The following is a 16,410-nucleotide window of genomic DNA, read 5'->3' on the forward strand; positions in this document are numbered from 1 at the left end:
ATATCCTGCACTTGCTGCTATTGCACTTCTGGTTAGACCTAAACTGCATTTCGTTGCCTTGTACCTGTACTTGTGTAATGACAATAAAGTTGAATCTAATCTAATCTAATCTAACAGCGCTTTTTCTGAGCTCCTCCCCCCTGGCTATTCTTTCCTGAATACACCGAGAGTGACAAGCCGTGGAGGCGGGCTTGCCACAGTGTACAATCAGAAGAACATAAACTGTCGCTCCATCTCATGTAAGAACTACAGTAGCTTTGAACTGCAGTTATTCCTGATACAATTGACACCCCCTACACTGTGTGCTGTTCTATATCGCCCTCCTAAATATAATAAGGATTTCATTTCTGAATTTACTGATGTTCTTGCTGATGTAATGCCAAAATATGATAATGTTCTTATTTGTGGGGACTTAAATATTCATATTTGTTGTCCATCCAGTCAATTAGTTAATGATTTTCAAAACCTGCTAACCTCCTTTGATCTAACTCAGTCAGTGAATGCTCCCACACACAAACATGGTCACACGCTAGACCTCATAATTTCACATGGCTTCCCAATATTAAACACAGAAATACTGGACACTTGCATTTCAGACCACTTCCCCATTATATTTGATTTCACACCCCCCTCACCTCCAGCAAGATCCCTTGTCCCAGCTTGTAGCCGCCGTACCATCACTTCTACTACAGCTGATGAATTTGCTACTGCCTTCATGAATTCAGGTTTTCATGCCCTTTACGAAAGTCCACCTCTGTGCCCTGAGGAATTCATCTCTTCTTTTTATTCCACCTGTTCAGAGATTTTGGCTCAGTTGCACCCTTAAAGCTGAGGTCCATCAAACCTAAACCAGATTGCTGGTTGAATGACACCACACGCGCCCTGAGGAGACGCTGCAGACAGGCTGAACGGAGGTGGAAAAAGGACAAGCTGCATGTGTCCCTGGGTATTCTGAGAGTCTGTCTTTCTGACTATCAAATTGCTGTTAAAGAAGTCAAATGTAAATACCTCTCAAATGTCATTTCCAATAGCTGTAATCGGCCCCAAGTCTTGTTTAGTATAATTCAGTCTGTTACAAATCCATCTGTTAACGTGTTTGAAAATTTATCTAAATCAACCTGTGACGAGTTTCTCCATTACTTTATTGACAAAGTGGCCTCAGTTAGACAGAGTGTAAACAGCAGTATAGCTGTTGGTTCATACGTGCACCCACTACCTCCTTCTCCTCCTGCTGTTTTTGATGTGTTTGAGCCAGTGTCACTCTTTCAGCTCTCCAAAGTTGTCCAGAAGCTGAGATCTACCAACTGTTCCCTGGACATTGTTCCATCTAGAGTGCTTAAACAGGTTTTTTGACACAGTAGGACCATGTCTTCTCTCTTTTTTCAACGCCAGCCTTAGCTCAGGGTCTGTCCCAACTGTTTTTAAGCAGGCTGTGGTCAGGCCACTAATCAAAAAACCTAATCTTGACCCATCAGTTCTCTCAAATTTCAGACCAGTGTCCCATCTGTCTTTTCTCTCTAAAGTTCTGGAAAAGCTCGTCTTCATACAACTTCAATCATTCTTGGATCAAAACCACATTTTTGAAAAATTTCAATCCGGTTTCAGGGCACGCCACAGCACAGAATCTGCACTGTTAAAAGTGCAGAACGACATCTTGCTATCCTTGGACGCTAAAAAACCTGTGCTGTTGGTAATGCTGGACCTTACTGCAGCATTTGATACGGTGGACCATTCTATCCTCCTGACCCGTCTGGCCCAGCAGGTGGGCCTTCAAGGACTCGTGCTGCAGTGGTTCAAGTCATATCTAGCAGATAGAACTTTTTCTGTGATGATCAATGATCTCTCTTCCTCTCCAGCCCCATTTTCCTCTGGTGTGCCACAGGGTTCCATCCTCGGCCCTGCTCTATTTTCCTTGTACATGCTCCCCTTAGGTTCTGTGATATCCCGGCATAATGTCTCTTTCCATCTGTATGCAGACGATGTACAAATCTATCTGCCAGTTGCCCAGAACTCCCTAGACACACAGTCCATCCAGACATGTCTGCATGACATTAAACATTGGCTGTCACAAAATTTCCTCTGTCTAAATGAATCAAAGACTGAATTTATCCTATTTGATGCCTCTAGTTCAACAAAGGCAGCTCCCGATCTTGCACCTCTGACCACCCACCTCAGTCTTGTAGTCAGGAATCTTGGAGTGATTTTGGACAGCAGTCTGAGGCTCGATAAACAGGTAGACTCTGTGATCAGGGCAAGTTTCTTCCAGCTTCGTCGGTTGGCCAAAGTCAAACCATTCCTCAGCTGTAGTGACCTCGAGAAAACAATCCACGCTTTTATTAGTTCACGCTTGGACTACTGCAATGCCCCCTACATCGGGTTAAATCAGGCCTCTCTGCACCGTCTACAGCTTGTGCAGAATGCAGCAGCCCGGCTTCCTACCAACACCCGTAAACATGACCACATCACTCCTGTCCTGTACTCTCTCCACTGGCTCCCGGTCGAGTTCAGAATCCAGTTTAAGATCCTACTGTTTGTTTTCTGCTCCATCCATGGCCTTGCACCTCTCTATCTGTGTAACATGCTGACCCCTTACCAGCCCAGCAGAGCCCTGCGCTCCTCTGAACAACATCTGCTGGTGGTCCCACTGTCCAGGGGCAAAAAGTGGGGTGATCGTGCCTTTGCGGTAGCGGGGCCAAAACTCCGGAACGCTCTGCCTCTGGAATTACGCTCCATCATGGACCTGCCCCTGTTCAAGACCAGGCTGAAGCGCCATCTCTTTAGATCGGCCTTTGACACTTGATGGACAATTGATTAGCATAATGATTGTATAGATGTGTTGTATTTTATTTTATTGTACTGTTTTGTATTTCACTCCTTTTGTCTCTGTCCAGCGCCTTGATCAACTCTGGTTGTTGTAAAGCGCTTTATAAATAAAAATTGATTGATTGATTGATTGATTGACTTACGGGACCACCAAACCAGATGGAACACACAACAGAGCTTCGTCATGGACACCCTCAGCATATAGCCGGTGAGTCCCATGAAACTAGTGCTCCTCGACAGGTAGAGAAACAAGCCGATCGACTTACAAATCGATGGCACAAACAGGGAGCGAGACCCAAAGGCACTCGAGACATCAGATTGTCACGAGCCTCACATATTGCCGCAGTAGCATCCTCTACCCCAGATACAGCTCTGACAAGGATTGCAAACACTGGTCTCCTACCAACACCTATACATCTTGAGAACAGATTTGAAGTACTAATGAATGTAAATGAGGAATCCCCAAACATGATGAATATGATTGAACACAGACTGAATCAGCCTGTAGCTAACACTGATGCTAACTGGTGCTCAAGGTCGAGCAGACAGCGGCACTCAGCTCAGAGCCCAGCCGAGCCCAGGACTCTGATAGTGGTGGACTCCATAATCAGAAAAATTTGCCGCAGTGATACAACTACATGCTGCCTTCCACAAGCAACAACTTCTGATATAAACAGGAAACTTCAGAACATTCTAATGAAACATAAGACTGCAAATCGACTCATCATTCATGTGGGGAAGAATGATATTCATAAAGAGCAGTCAGAACTCCTTAAGAAGGATTTCAATGAACTTTTTGAAACACTTAAAAGACTGAAAGTTCAAACATTCATCAGTGGATCACTCCCAGCAAGAGGAACAAACAGGTTTTCACGGCTGCTTGGGCTTAATACATGGCTGCAAAAAACCTGCAATATAAAAGGAGTAAACTTCATTGACAACTTCAATCTTTTCTTGAGTCAGAGACAACTATTTCATCGGGATGGCCGCCATCCAAACAAACTTGGTTCAAGAGTGTTAAAGGACAATATCTACTTCTCCCTCAATCATCCTTCTGCAGTGTGTGCCAATCCACTCAATCTGAACGGCACACACACATTTACATTTACATTTATTCATTTAGCTGACGCTTTTATCCAAAGCGACTTACAATTGCTATATATGTCAGAGGTCGCACGCCTCTGGAGCAACTAGGGGTTAAGTGTCTTGCTCAGGGACACATTGGTGTCTCACAGTGGATTCGAACCCGGGTCTCTCACACCAAAGGCATGTGTCTTATCCATTGCGCCACTACCACCCCGATTCCCGTGCATTTTTTGTGCAGACACCTCGACACAGTATGAATGACCACGGGACTTCACTTCAGCAGCAAAATGGACATGCGGTTGACATATCACACAAGGACAATGATAACACCACTCAGCCACAACAACCTCTGCTCACGGACACAATCTCAGCTGAGCCCTGCCCACAGAGCTCACCACAGACAGACATATTAGAACTGCTCCAAGATTCAGCACCCAAGGACGACTTCCTGGAAAACAGCCAGGGAAGCCAGGACAGCATATTACAGCCTCCGATAACACCTGAGCAACAGCCCCTCTCACCAGACACGTTATCCCTCTCTCCAACATCCCCACTTCTGTGTTTCTCACAGAAAATGGAAGAACTGGTGCATGCTGGAACCAGACTATCCCACTCTTTTGCTGCAAGCCCCCAGATACCAACCAAAAAACGGCAGGCACCTCAAACACCAAGGCCTGCGCGCCGTGCTCGCCCGCCCCCTCCTCCTGTGAGAGCTCTTCGGCCTCTTCGGCCAAAACGCCAGGGCCCACACCCTCCTCCATCTGCTCGAGGTCAACCAAAAACAACTGATACCAGCTCTCAGTGATATGTGTCGGGTCCTGCTATGATAACAGTAACTTTCTCAAATGTTTACAGAACAAGCGGGAACCCAGTGTGCCTGTATCTTTCTCTATTTCTGTTCTATTACAAGATAGAAAGTCTAAGGCCTTCAATAGCCATACAGCAAACTCAACTAATCTGGTGCCTATTACATGTCAAACTAAGATTGCTGTGGGGACAAAAAGTAAGACTGTTAAGTTAGCACTTTTAAACATTCGCTCACTTAAAAATAAATCACATCTAGTCAACGACTTAATAACCACAAACAACCTGGACTTTATGTTTCTAAATGAAACCTGGCTAGAAGACAGCTGCAGTGCAACAGTCCTCAATGAAACAGCCCCTCCTAACTTTACTTTTATGAGTGTCTGCAGAGCTGTTAAGAGAGGTGGGGGTCTAGCTGCTCTTTTTAAAGATATCTATCAATGTAAGCAAATATCATTTGGGAATTACCCGTCTTTCGAATATCTGGGTATTGTGTTAAAAGGTGCTCCACGCATTTTACTTATCATTATTTACAGGCCTCCAAAATACTCTCCAGCCTTTGCTGAGGACTTTACAGAACTGTTATCAACAATTACCTCAGAGTAGCCTATGACTGTTTTGCTATTGCTGGAGATTTTAACATTCACATAGCTAGTGCAGAAAACAATATGGCAAAATAAATCAAAACTGTTTTAAAAACTTTTTATCTGACTCAGCATGTACATGGACCCACACACAATCGCGGACACACTCTAGATTTACATATCAGTAAGGGTCTAAACATTTCATCGATTGTTGTTAAGGATGTAGCACTGTCTGATCATTTCTGTATTTTCTTTGATATATTGATCTCTCCTGCCACTGAAGCTAGATCTGTGTCTGTCAAGAAGAGATGCTTAAAACTGCAGTCCGTAGCTTTTCCTCTTTGTCGCCATCTCTGTTTTAAATCTGCAATTGCAGTCATTCGCGGAATTATCAACTTTACGTGAGTTGTGCCTCGATACAGCACAGCGCGGATGAACACAATGTTTTGAGGAGAATGTGTGTCTCTCTGTCACCGCGCCGGTGTGGAGACTGTCATTAAGAATCACAGATTATACTTTTTGGAAGTATGACCAAGATAAGAGTTTTCACCGGAAAATGTCATCTGAACAAGTAAGTAACATCCACTTTTGTTCTGACCAACTAAGGGGAAAAAAGCATTGCAGTAAATTGCGCTGATTAAATCTAACGATCGCTTATTATATCACGTAAAACCGCGCAAATTATACTTTGTTTTCAAATGGTTAATGTTAACAACATCAGCATTGCGTGACTACATTTAATGCCCTTCTGATATTTGTCCTTGTTTTCGCATGGGCCCGGTTGCAGTCTCTTTTTTTCTGTAGCCACTCCGAAGTCCGAACGAAGTCTTTTGCATTTTACAACGGGTGAATCTTGTCACTGGTGATTGTCGTTTGAACCTTTCTGGATCCGCCATCAAATTAATAATTTTAATTATATCAAGTGCTGTGAGAAAAAGGCTATAAATCTCCACCTCCAACATCTTCACACGCAATATAGCCTACTAGCCGAGACACCTTCTTTATGTGGACAGATGTGACGTAATGACGCAAAGACATGCTCGAATTTCCCGCGGAAATCCACCAGTACCACTGGAATTAAAAACATTATTACAAGCTTACCGTTTTGAATCGAGCTAAGGCAAGCAGATAGTTTTGAACACTGGCTGGTTATGTACTTGCTCAAAAATTTATTTTGGATAATTTTGAACCCAAAAAAGTTACGGACTGGAGCTTTAAATGAGAACACTAGTGTACTATTTATGAAGGCTATATCCTTAACACCAAGAATATCTGCTGACTCTGTTGATTTTCTCCTTGATTCTTTTAACTCAAAAGTAAAAAATGTAATTGATGATATTGCTCCTGTTAAAGTCAGGAAGAAGAGTGGCAGACAAAAAGCACCTTGGAGAAACTCAACAGCAGTGCAAATTATGAAAAGACAATGCAGAAAAGCAGAGCGCATGTGGCGGAAGACAAAACTTGTAGTCCATTATAACATCTACAAAGACAGCCTTCATGCTTTCAATATGGAACTAGGCAAAGCTAGACAGACTTTCTTCTCAAATATTATAAACAGCCATTTAAACAACACACGCACTCTTTTTGCTACTGTAGAGAGACTGACAAACCCCCCAAGCCAGATTCCCAGTGAAATTATCTCAAACAGCAAGTGCAGTGAGTTTGCTTCTTTCTTCTCTGAGAAAATCAATAATATCAGAAAGGTGATCAGCACATCCTTGAGTTGTGCTGGGGTCAGACAGATCAGACCACCTGAGAAAGTAGTTACTATGTCTGACTTCAAAGAAATTGATGGCAACATTTTGGAAGAAACCGTACAGCACCTTAAAACATCAACATGCGCTCTTGACACACTTCCCACATCTTTTTTCAAAAGTGTGTTAAACAGTTTAGAAGCAGATCTTCTAGAAGTGGTAAATGCCCCACTTCTCTCTGGGAGTTTTCCAAACTCCCTGAAAACTGCAGTTGTCAAGCCCCTCCTGAAAAAGAACAATCTGGATAAGACCATATTAAGCAACTATAGACCGATCTCAAATCTTCCTTTCATAGGCAAGATCATTGAAAAAGTTGTCTTCAACCAGCTGAACAAATTCTTAAGCTCGAATGGATACTTTGATCATTTTCAATCTGGTTTCCGACCGCACCACAGCACAGAGACAGCGCTCATAAAGATAATAAACGATATTCGCTTAAATACTGATTCAGGAAAATTATCAGTGCTGGTACTACTCGACCTCAGTGCTGCATTTGACACTGTCGATCATAACATACTTCTTGACAGGCTGGAAAACTGGGTGGGGCTTTCTGGGATAGTCCTAAAATGGTTCAGGTCATACTTAGATGGGAGAGGTTATTATGTTAGTATAGGAGACCATAAGTCTGAGTGGACATCCATGACATGCGGAGTCCCTCAAGGCTCAATTCTTGCGCCACTCTTGTTCAACCTGTATATGCTCCCAATGAGCCAAATAATGAGAAACAACCAAATTGCTTACCACAGCTATGCCGACGACACACAGCTGTACTTTAGCCCTATCGCCTAACGATTACAGCCCATTGACTCCCTGTGCCAATGCATTGACGAAGTCAACAGTTGGATGTGTCAAAACTTTCTTCAATTAAACAAAGACAAAACTGAAGTCATTGCGTTTGGAAACAAAGATGAAGTTCTCAAGGTGAACGCATACCTTCACTATAGGGGTCAAACAACAAAAGATCAAGTCAGGAATCTTGGTGTGACACTAGAGTCAGACCTTAGTTTCAGTAGTCATGTCAAAGCAATAACTAAATCAGCATACTATCATCTGAAAAATATTGCAAGAATTAGATGCTTTGTTTCCAGACAAGACTTAGAGAAACTTGTGCATGCTTTTATCACCAGCAGGGTGGATTATTGTAATGGACTCCTCACTGGCCTTCCCAAAAAGACCATAACACAGTTGCAGCTCATACAGAACGCTGCCGCCAGGATTCTGAGCAGAACCAGAAAATATGAACATATCACACCAGTCCTCAGGTCTTTACACTGGCTCCCAGTTAGATTTAGGATTGATTTTAAAGTATTATTACTGGTATATAAATCATTCAATGGCCTAGGACCTCAATACATTGCAGATATGCTCACTGAATATAAACCCAACAGATCACTCAGATCATTAGGATCATATCAGCTAGAAATACCAAGGGTTCACTCTAAGCATGGTGAGTCTGCTTTTAGCTATTATGCCAGCCACAGCTGTAACCAGCTTCCAGAAGAGATCAGATGTGCTCCTACAGTGGTCACATTCAAATCCAGACTCAAAACACATCTGTTTAACTGTGCATTTACTGAATGAGCACTGTGCTGCTGTTCGTCCGACTGTTTGTACTGTACTGTATTTTATTTTTCTAAACTGTTTTAATTATTCTTATTTCTTTTAATTATTTAAATTTCTCCTATGTAAAGCACTTTGAATGGCCATTGTGTATGAAATGTGCTATATAAATACACTTGCCTTGCCTTGCCTTGCCTTGCCTATTCATTCACAAAGAAAATTGGCGTCCTTGAAGGTTAGTTTTCCTAATTTTTTTAAGTAAGTCATTATCAATTTCCAAAAGATGATTTTTTATTCCTTTTTTTATAGTCAACTTTGGCATAGGTGTGTTCACTTATGCTAAGCACATGTGCAGTGTGGTAACAGTACTAATATAGATATAGATAATAGATAAAAATATAGATGTAGATAATATATAATATAGCAGAGCACTACATCCGAAAATATTCAAATTTAATGTTCAAATTCTTGTCTTTTTATTTTCACCACATTAAAACACAGACAATCAGATGCCTATTTATGGGTTTAGAATTGTTGCATTATTCCAAATAAATAGATTAATATTCACAAATAAATGTAAAGAGATTTTTAAAAAAAATCTAATTCACAAATAAATAGATTAAGATCCACAAATAAATATAAAGAGTTTCACTAAACATACAAATAAATATATTAAGATCCACAACTAAATATAAAGAGTTTCACAAAAATGATAAAATTCACAAATAAATAAAATGAGATTTGCAAATAAAAAAAATATTTACAAATGTTTTTTTTTTTATTTTACAAACACAACTCTGCCTGGCATTTATTTGTGAACCGCTTTCTGTGCATTGTAAATCGCTGAACATTGTTAACACATTTTTCCCTATGTGACGTCTGTTTTCTGCAGATATGAACTGTCTGCATAATCGTACTTACTAGTGCTGGCTACTTGAAAAGTTATATTTCGTGATACTGTCTACACTGGACGCGGCGCAGCGCGACACGATGATTCATTGATAGTAAACGGATGCCCGATCTACTTCTGAAGTAGGGCTACTACACGCAATTACGGAGGACAAATGATTTGCACATTCGTTTTTCCAAGTGTAGCCTATATAGCCTCGCACGGGATAGACACGATGTAAGAAATTACAGAACATATGATTTTGCCTTTTAAAGCTCAATGTGGTGGCCGTTATCTGATTGCCTTGAGTTAACGGTGCTGGAGTCCACTTGTTTGTGGATTTGTCTGCACGTTGACGGTAAAAGTGTTTAAAAATCCACAGATGCGTGAGGGAATTTACAAATGCACAAGAAGATATTCACAAATGTATGCAGCGATTTACAAATGCACAGAAAGCGGTTCACAAATAAATGCCAGGCAGAGTTGTGTTTGTAAAATAATAAAACATTTGTAAATATTTTTTTTTTTTTGCAAATCTCATTTTATTTAGGCCTATTTGTGAATTTAATACATTTTTGTGAAACTCTTTACATTTATTTGTGGATCTTAATCTTTTTATTTGTGAATTTTATCTTTTTTTTTTTTGTTGGTGAAACTCTTTACATTTATTTGTGAATCTTAATCTATTTTATTTGGAATAATGCAACAATTCTAACCCCACACCTACTGGTCTACGTGGTGGTCCAGCATTCGTATCAGGAACTGTGGTTGTCGATGACTGTCCAACAGTAAAAAAAAAAAAAAAAAAAATCTCGACGGTCATGTCTTTATTGAAAACATCCATTCTCTATTGCTTAAGGTCTGGGCTAGGACAGTCTTCTCACTCATATAGGCTATAATGTAATGTTTTAACAAGTCATTTCTGGCTTTGTTTTGAAATTGGCAGCCTAATGATAAGCAAGTGTAACAGAATTTACTTAGAACTGAAGTAAATTGATAACTTTTTTCATACCTTGTATAAAACCTGATGTCCTGATCGGAGCTCTTGAACCTTTTTAGTCCAAAGGACTGCGTCAACGACAACTCCTCCAGTCTGTCGCTCTAAGATGGCCTGCTGTGCGTCAATTTTCTCGCAGGCCAGATTCAGTGCTGAAGGTTCTGGTCTGCTATCATAGTCATGACACCTCAAAGACACGCTGGCATCGATCAGCTCCTCATCCTCATCCTCCCCTTGCCGCTGTGTCCTCTGCCACACGCTTGGCCGAGTGACCGGCAGGCTGAAGTTGTTCCAGGCGAACAACACCGGAATCGCCCCGGGTTTCAAACGGCGTCGGCCCCCTTCAATTATATCTTCAGGCATAAAATGCCGACTGCAGACAGTGGCATGTCTCCTTATAACGAAATTATCACACCTGTTTCGGACTCATATCACCCTGACGGAATCATCCTTTGGGAACTGATACAGAAATGTAATATATGTCAATATATGTAAATACATATAATGTCAGTGCCCATGTATGTCTGCTGCCTATGAGAATGCAAAATTCATATATGTAAAACACATAGACATATATGAAACATATATTTCAAAATATAGCAAAAATGGCCGTTTTCATCTAAGTGCCATATATTTTCCCGTATATGCTCATAAATGTGAAATATATGTAAGACGCATATATGTATACATACCAAATATAGTATTTTTAATACAATAATGCAGTGTTTTCTTTGTCATTTATCCACAAAGTACCATAACCATATGCCACAGCTTTAAAAATGCATCAGTAGGCCTATCACATGCATGTATGTTTACACACATTTATTAAATATGTGGAAAACAAATATGTATGTCACATATTTATAGCTACTTAATGTTGTCCATATGCGAGAAACCAATACTATACTGTAAAATATGCAGATATGGTATCAAATATTCAAATATTTTCTTCACATGTTTGGACACATAAATGTTCATATATGTTGCAGGCATATATTGTGTTCTCAGATAAGTCAAATATATGTATAGATAAGATATATGTCATGCTATTTAAAATATAAGTAGGCTACATATGGCCATATATTAGCCTACATTTTAATTACCCCAGTTAATTTCCCCCGACTCAGAGCAGATCGGACGGCACACAACAAAAACTGAGTTCGGATGTTCCCGTTTCAGATATTTCAACATTCGTGACGTTTTAATTCAAACAAATACACTAAAGTTTGATCAGAAATAATAATTTTATTATAATAAGCGAAAATGATATTAGACTAGCCTATAATAAAATATATCATGAATTTCAAACCTGAACCAAACATATTTTTATTCAACATTAAAATCATGAACTCAAATGCCATTGTGAATATTCCAAAATATTCCAAACCCGTATGAGTTTCTTTGTTCTGCTAACCTCACACGAAGATATTTTGGACAATGTCAGTAAACAAACAGTTGTGGGCAGTGACGGCCGGTGGAAATTTTTGACTGCGGTCGCGCCATCTGCGAGCTGGAGAAGGGCACACATGGCGTGACCTTATTAAAATGTTCTAGGTAGGGCTGTGCCACATCCAACAATTTTAGCAAACATATCACAAGTCTTGTTAGTCTATTCTTAAACCGGTTAAAAGTGTTTATAAACAAGCTGGTCTTTGTTAAAATTTTAGTCGGGAATATTTGATTTAATTTGCTGTTTTTTACATCTAACTGGTGTTTTTAAAATAAAACTTTCGTGAGAATAAAACATTCATGAGAATATTCATGTAAGCTCCGCCCAGTGTAACCGAAAATATCAGACACTGAATATTTCAGAACACCGTCCTTAAATGTAGGTGTGTGTGTAACAAACCAGTGAGCAGGATTTTTTTTAAATGATTTCCTCATAACTCACAGAGCGACAGGCAACGAGACAGAGAGCAGGTAATACAATCAATCAGAAATATTACATAAATACAATTTTTTTTGCTGATGATAGCCTATACAATTATACATTTCAGTTGAGTTCAGAGACAGTGTTGAATTAGAGAGGTTGTATGATTGTCTGTCCAGCACTGTAAAGTAGATGAACACAATTTTTAAAACATGTACATCACAATTTTAGAATGTAACAAAGACAAAACTGAAATTCTTATTGTGGGTTAGAAACATGAGCGGGAGAGGATAGAAGCTGGATCGGGTTCCTCAGCCCTACAATTTAAGAAAGAAGGGTGTCATTTTGGACTGTGACCAAAGAAACAATTGCTTTTAATTAACTTGATTCGTCCTTTTTAACTAATTTAAGATGTATATTTTTTGTATTTACATAGGCTATGAGAAAAATGTACAGTTTAGATTTCTGTGCATTTAGGCTATTTAACGGAAAAACAATATAAAACATTTGTCATAGATGATGGTTGTAAATAGGCACACGACGATGAATATTTTCTAGTGCATTTGAATGGCTACGCACTTTATTGCGTGTAACACACACGCACACCACACGACTAACCCTACACACGTATCGTATGCACGTACCCTACACCACTACTAAACTTACCCATGCGGATCATATGCAAGTAAAAATAGATAGATACGCATTTAGTGTGACCGGGTTGAAACACTTTAACAGATAATCCAAAAGGCGGCCACAAAACAAGGACGCAACCACACGTACAGACCCTTTCCAAAAAAATTGAATATCATGGAAAAGTTTATTTATTTCCATAATTCCATTCAAAACGTTAAACTTCCATTGATTATAGATTCAGGGCCCACAACTTAAACGATTTCAAGTATTTAGTTGTTTATTTGTAGGCTACATAATTTGGGCTTCCAGCTCATAAAACCCACGAAAACAGGATTTCAAAAAAATTTGAATAGGCAAGGCAAGGCAAGTTTATTTATATAGCACATTTCATACACAATGGCAATTCAAAGTGCTTTACATAGAAGAAATTAAAATAATAAAAAGAAATAAGAATAATTAAAACAGTTTAGAAAAATAAAATGAAATACAGTACAGTACAGTAGGCTACAGTCGGACGAACAGCGGCACAGTGCTCATTTAGTAAATGCATAGCTAAACAGAAGTGTTTTGAGTCTGGATTTGAATGTGACCACTGTAGGAGCACATCTGATCTCTTCTGGAAGCTGGTTACATGAAATCACAGTAATTACACGGTTCCTATTACACGGTTCCTGCTTGTCTTTGTCGAATAATACAGAAGATAAAGAACTTAAAAAGTAATCGCATATTAAATCGCAATCACAATATTGGTAAAAATAAATAAAAAATTCGCAATTAGATTATTTTCCAAAATCGTTCAGCCCTACACCCCAACATCAGGGGCACCTTTTACCCCAAATACCATACTTTTACAAATTCTTCCATTATTGATAAACTGTTACTTTAATTACCTTGAACAAAACTGAAAATCATTAACAAGACCTTTGTCTCAAAATATAGTCAATAATTTAAGCGCTTCTACTACTTAAATCTACTACATTTAAAAAAACATAAAATATTAGATCAAATTAGCACAGAATCAAATTTGTGCTGCTGCCTGCAATCATGTCATGGATCAGCCAAACTTCCACGTGCATCTTGAAAAGCGGATGTTTTGGGAAAGTGCTCCGGCAAGTTTTTGTGCCATCTAGTGGTTTAGAGGAAAATAAAATCAAAGGCGCCTTTTACGCTGGTGCACCTTTAGTCCCGTTGTACCCTATGAACAAATGGAGGAAATTCCCAGGAGCTTTATCCCTCAGTGGGTTCTCCTGGTTGTATTCTTTCACCTTTATTATTTATTCTATACAATGATAGGTGCAGAAGTCAATATCAGGCAGGCATATTATTAAATATGTTGATGATACAGTGGTGCTAAGTCTGTACTATAACTATACTTTTGTTTTCTTACATGTATCTTCTTGGAATTATTATTAAAGGACTGTCTATTCTGTACTCCTTTGTGTAATCAATACAGCCATATATGTGACAAAGATATGATGATATGTGATATTGACATCTCACCTAAATTAGTTTTTGCTGGTAAAGAAGTTAAAGGGATAGTTCACTTTGAAATTAAATTTTGGTATGTTTTAGCTTACCTCAAGGGCATCCAAGATGTAGGTGTCTTTTTTTCCACAGTAGTTTCAATTTTGATATTTTTAGGTCAAACCGTTCTTGTCTGTCAGTCATATAATGCAGGTCTATGGTCACTGTCTCAAAGAGCATGCACAGAGTCCAAATTAAAACAATTCCCCATCGTAAGTACACATTGATGGCCTAAGACACGAAACGAGCGGTTTGTGTGAGAAAACGAACAGTATTTATATCGATGGGGAATTGTTTAATTTGGACGATGGGGAATTGTTTTAATTTGGACTCTGTGCATGCTCTTTGAGATAGTGACCATAGACCTGCATTATATGACTGACAGACAAGAACGGTTTGACCTAAAAATATCAAAATTGAAACTACTGCGGAAAAAAAGACACCTACATCTTGGATGCCCTTGAGGTAAGCTAAAACATACCAAAAATTAATTTCAAAGTGAACTATCCCTTTAAGAATGTTACCTTATATGAGGACCACAGTAATAGATGAGAAGTTAAACTGTTTCAAAAGTACAATTGCGATTATATTTCCTTAAGAATTAGGTCCTTTGATGTGGATAAATTGGTATTCACAATGTTTTATCTGTTTTAACTTTTTATGTGCACTTCAAAGCACATCTAAAACAGGAAAGAGCTTTGAAATTGACTGTATAAATATATTTGACAAGAATGTGCACAGGTATCATTTTAGTGGCATCATGCCCTGCCATTTGCCAATAGACTGGCATGTTTACATGAGCTCAGACATGTTTTCTCTGCATGCAGTTTATTGTGAGCTGAAGAGGAAGAGAAAAAAGATGTGATAGTACTGAGATCATATGAACCCGTATAAAAAGACTGTGCTACTATAGTACATCAATGGATATCTGATGTATTTACACATTTGTTAACCCCCTGAAGTGTTCATCAAACTTAATTTCTCTCTCTTTCAGATGGAAGGGCCGATGCGTGTGTTGGTGACGGGTGGCAGTGGACTGGTGGGACGAGCGATAGAGCGAGTGGTGAAAGAGGGTGAAGGGAGAGAAGGAGAAGAGTGGATATTCCTCTCATCCAAAGATGCCAATCTTGTGTAAGAAAACCCTCATCAGACATCACAACATGATGCATGATGATATGTAACAGTAAGGGACTAGGGAAAGTAAAGAAGGGAAAGTATTAAAATTCTTTATACTTGAGATTCTCTCATCTACACAGAAGCAGCAGTTTTCATTTTTGCAAATCAGACATTATTACAAGGAAAAATATTAACACACGAGGGAAATCATTGTTGTGTCCATGAAGATGTGAAAAAATAGGCATAAATCTAGCTTACACATTTACCCACATTATTATACGCCTGTTTAACCGAAGCTAATTTGGGTGGGTTTCTCCATCCCCAATGTCAGTTCTCTGTGTTTTACGGCCCAGACGAGAATGTCGGTCTCCTCGGCTGTGAACCGCACATGGCATGCGCCTGGCAAATCCGCCGTTATAATAGCAACCCGCCATGGAACAAGCATGCCTACTCTTAAAGGGAATGTGAGATGTAGCTCTGATTGGTTTATTCACCTATGAATAATGAAGCTACTTCAGACCAACCCATTTTAGATTTGCGTCGGGCGCAAGAGTAATTTATCCCGCCGGTATAATAGCAACAGTGCCCAAGATCCACCCACAAAGTTACTTGCGTTTCGCGTTTGATACTTGCGTTTCAGATCATTAAAATAAGGCCCAAAAGCTGTTTTTACAGCTGGTAAGACCTGCAAGTGAGAGAGAGAAACAGCGCACAGACATGTGTACATTCCTGTCTGTGTTCACAGTGCCTGTTCCCCTGCGTGTTTC

General features: G+C 39.5%; 2 protein-coding genes across 3 annotated transcripts in view; both read left to right on the top strand.

Moving 5' to 3' along the window:
• The first annotated feature begins 12,273 nt into the window (after positions 1-12,273).
• Positions 12,274-16,410, top strand: part of LOC309482070 (GDP-L-fucose synthase-like) — an 84,200-nt gene continuing 80,063 nt past the window's right edge. Inside the window, exons 1-2 of one of the 2 annotated variants that reach the window (XM_082147284.1) lie at positions 12,274-12,417; positions 15,522-15,658. In XM_082147284.1, coding sequence (XP_082003410.1) covers positions 15,522-15,658 — 137 coding nt within the window. In that variant the 5' untranslated portion in view covers positions 12,274-12,417. The remainder of the gene's footprint in view (positions 12,418-15,521; positions 15,659-16,410) is intronic. The other variant, XM_082147285.1, reaches the window with a different exon arrangement.
• The window catches only part of LOC309482079 (GDP-L-fucose synthase-like), a 274,578-nt gene continuing 270,702 nt past the window's right edge, over positions 12,535-16,410 (top strand). The window contains exon 1 of the mRNA XM_082147304.1: positions 12,535-12,728. The gene's annotated coding sequence lies outside the window, so the exon portion shown is untranslated. The remainder of the gene's footprint in view (positions 12,729-16,410) is intronic.

Source organism: Leuciscus leuciscus (assembly GCF_965113295.1).
Source record: "Leuciscus leuciscus genome assembly, chromosome: 19".
In the NCBI taxonomy this organism is placed as follows: domain Eukaryota; kingdom Metazoa; phylum Chordata; class Actinopteri; order Cypriniformes; family Leuciscidae; genus Leuciscus; species Leuciscus leuciscus.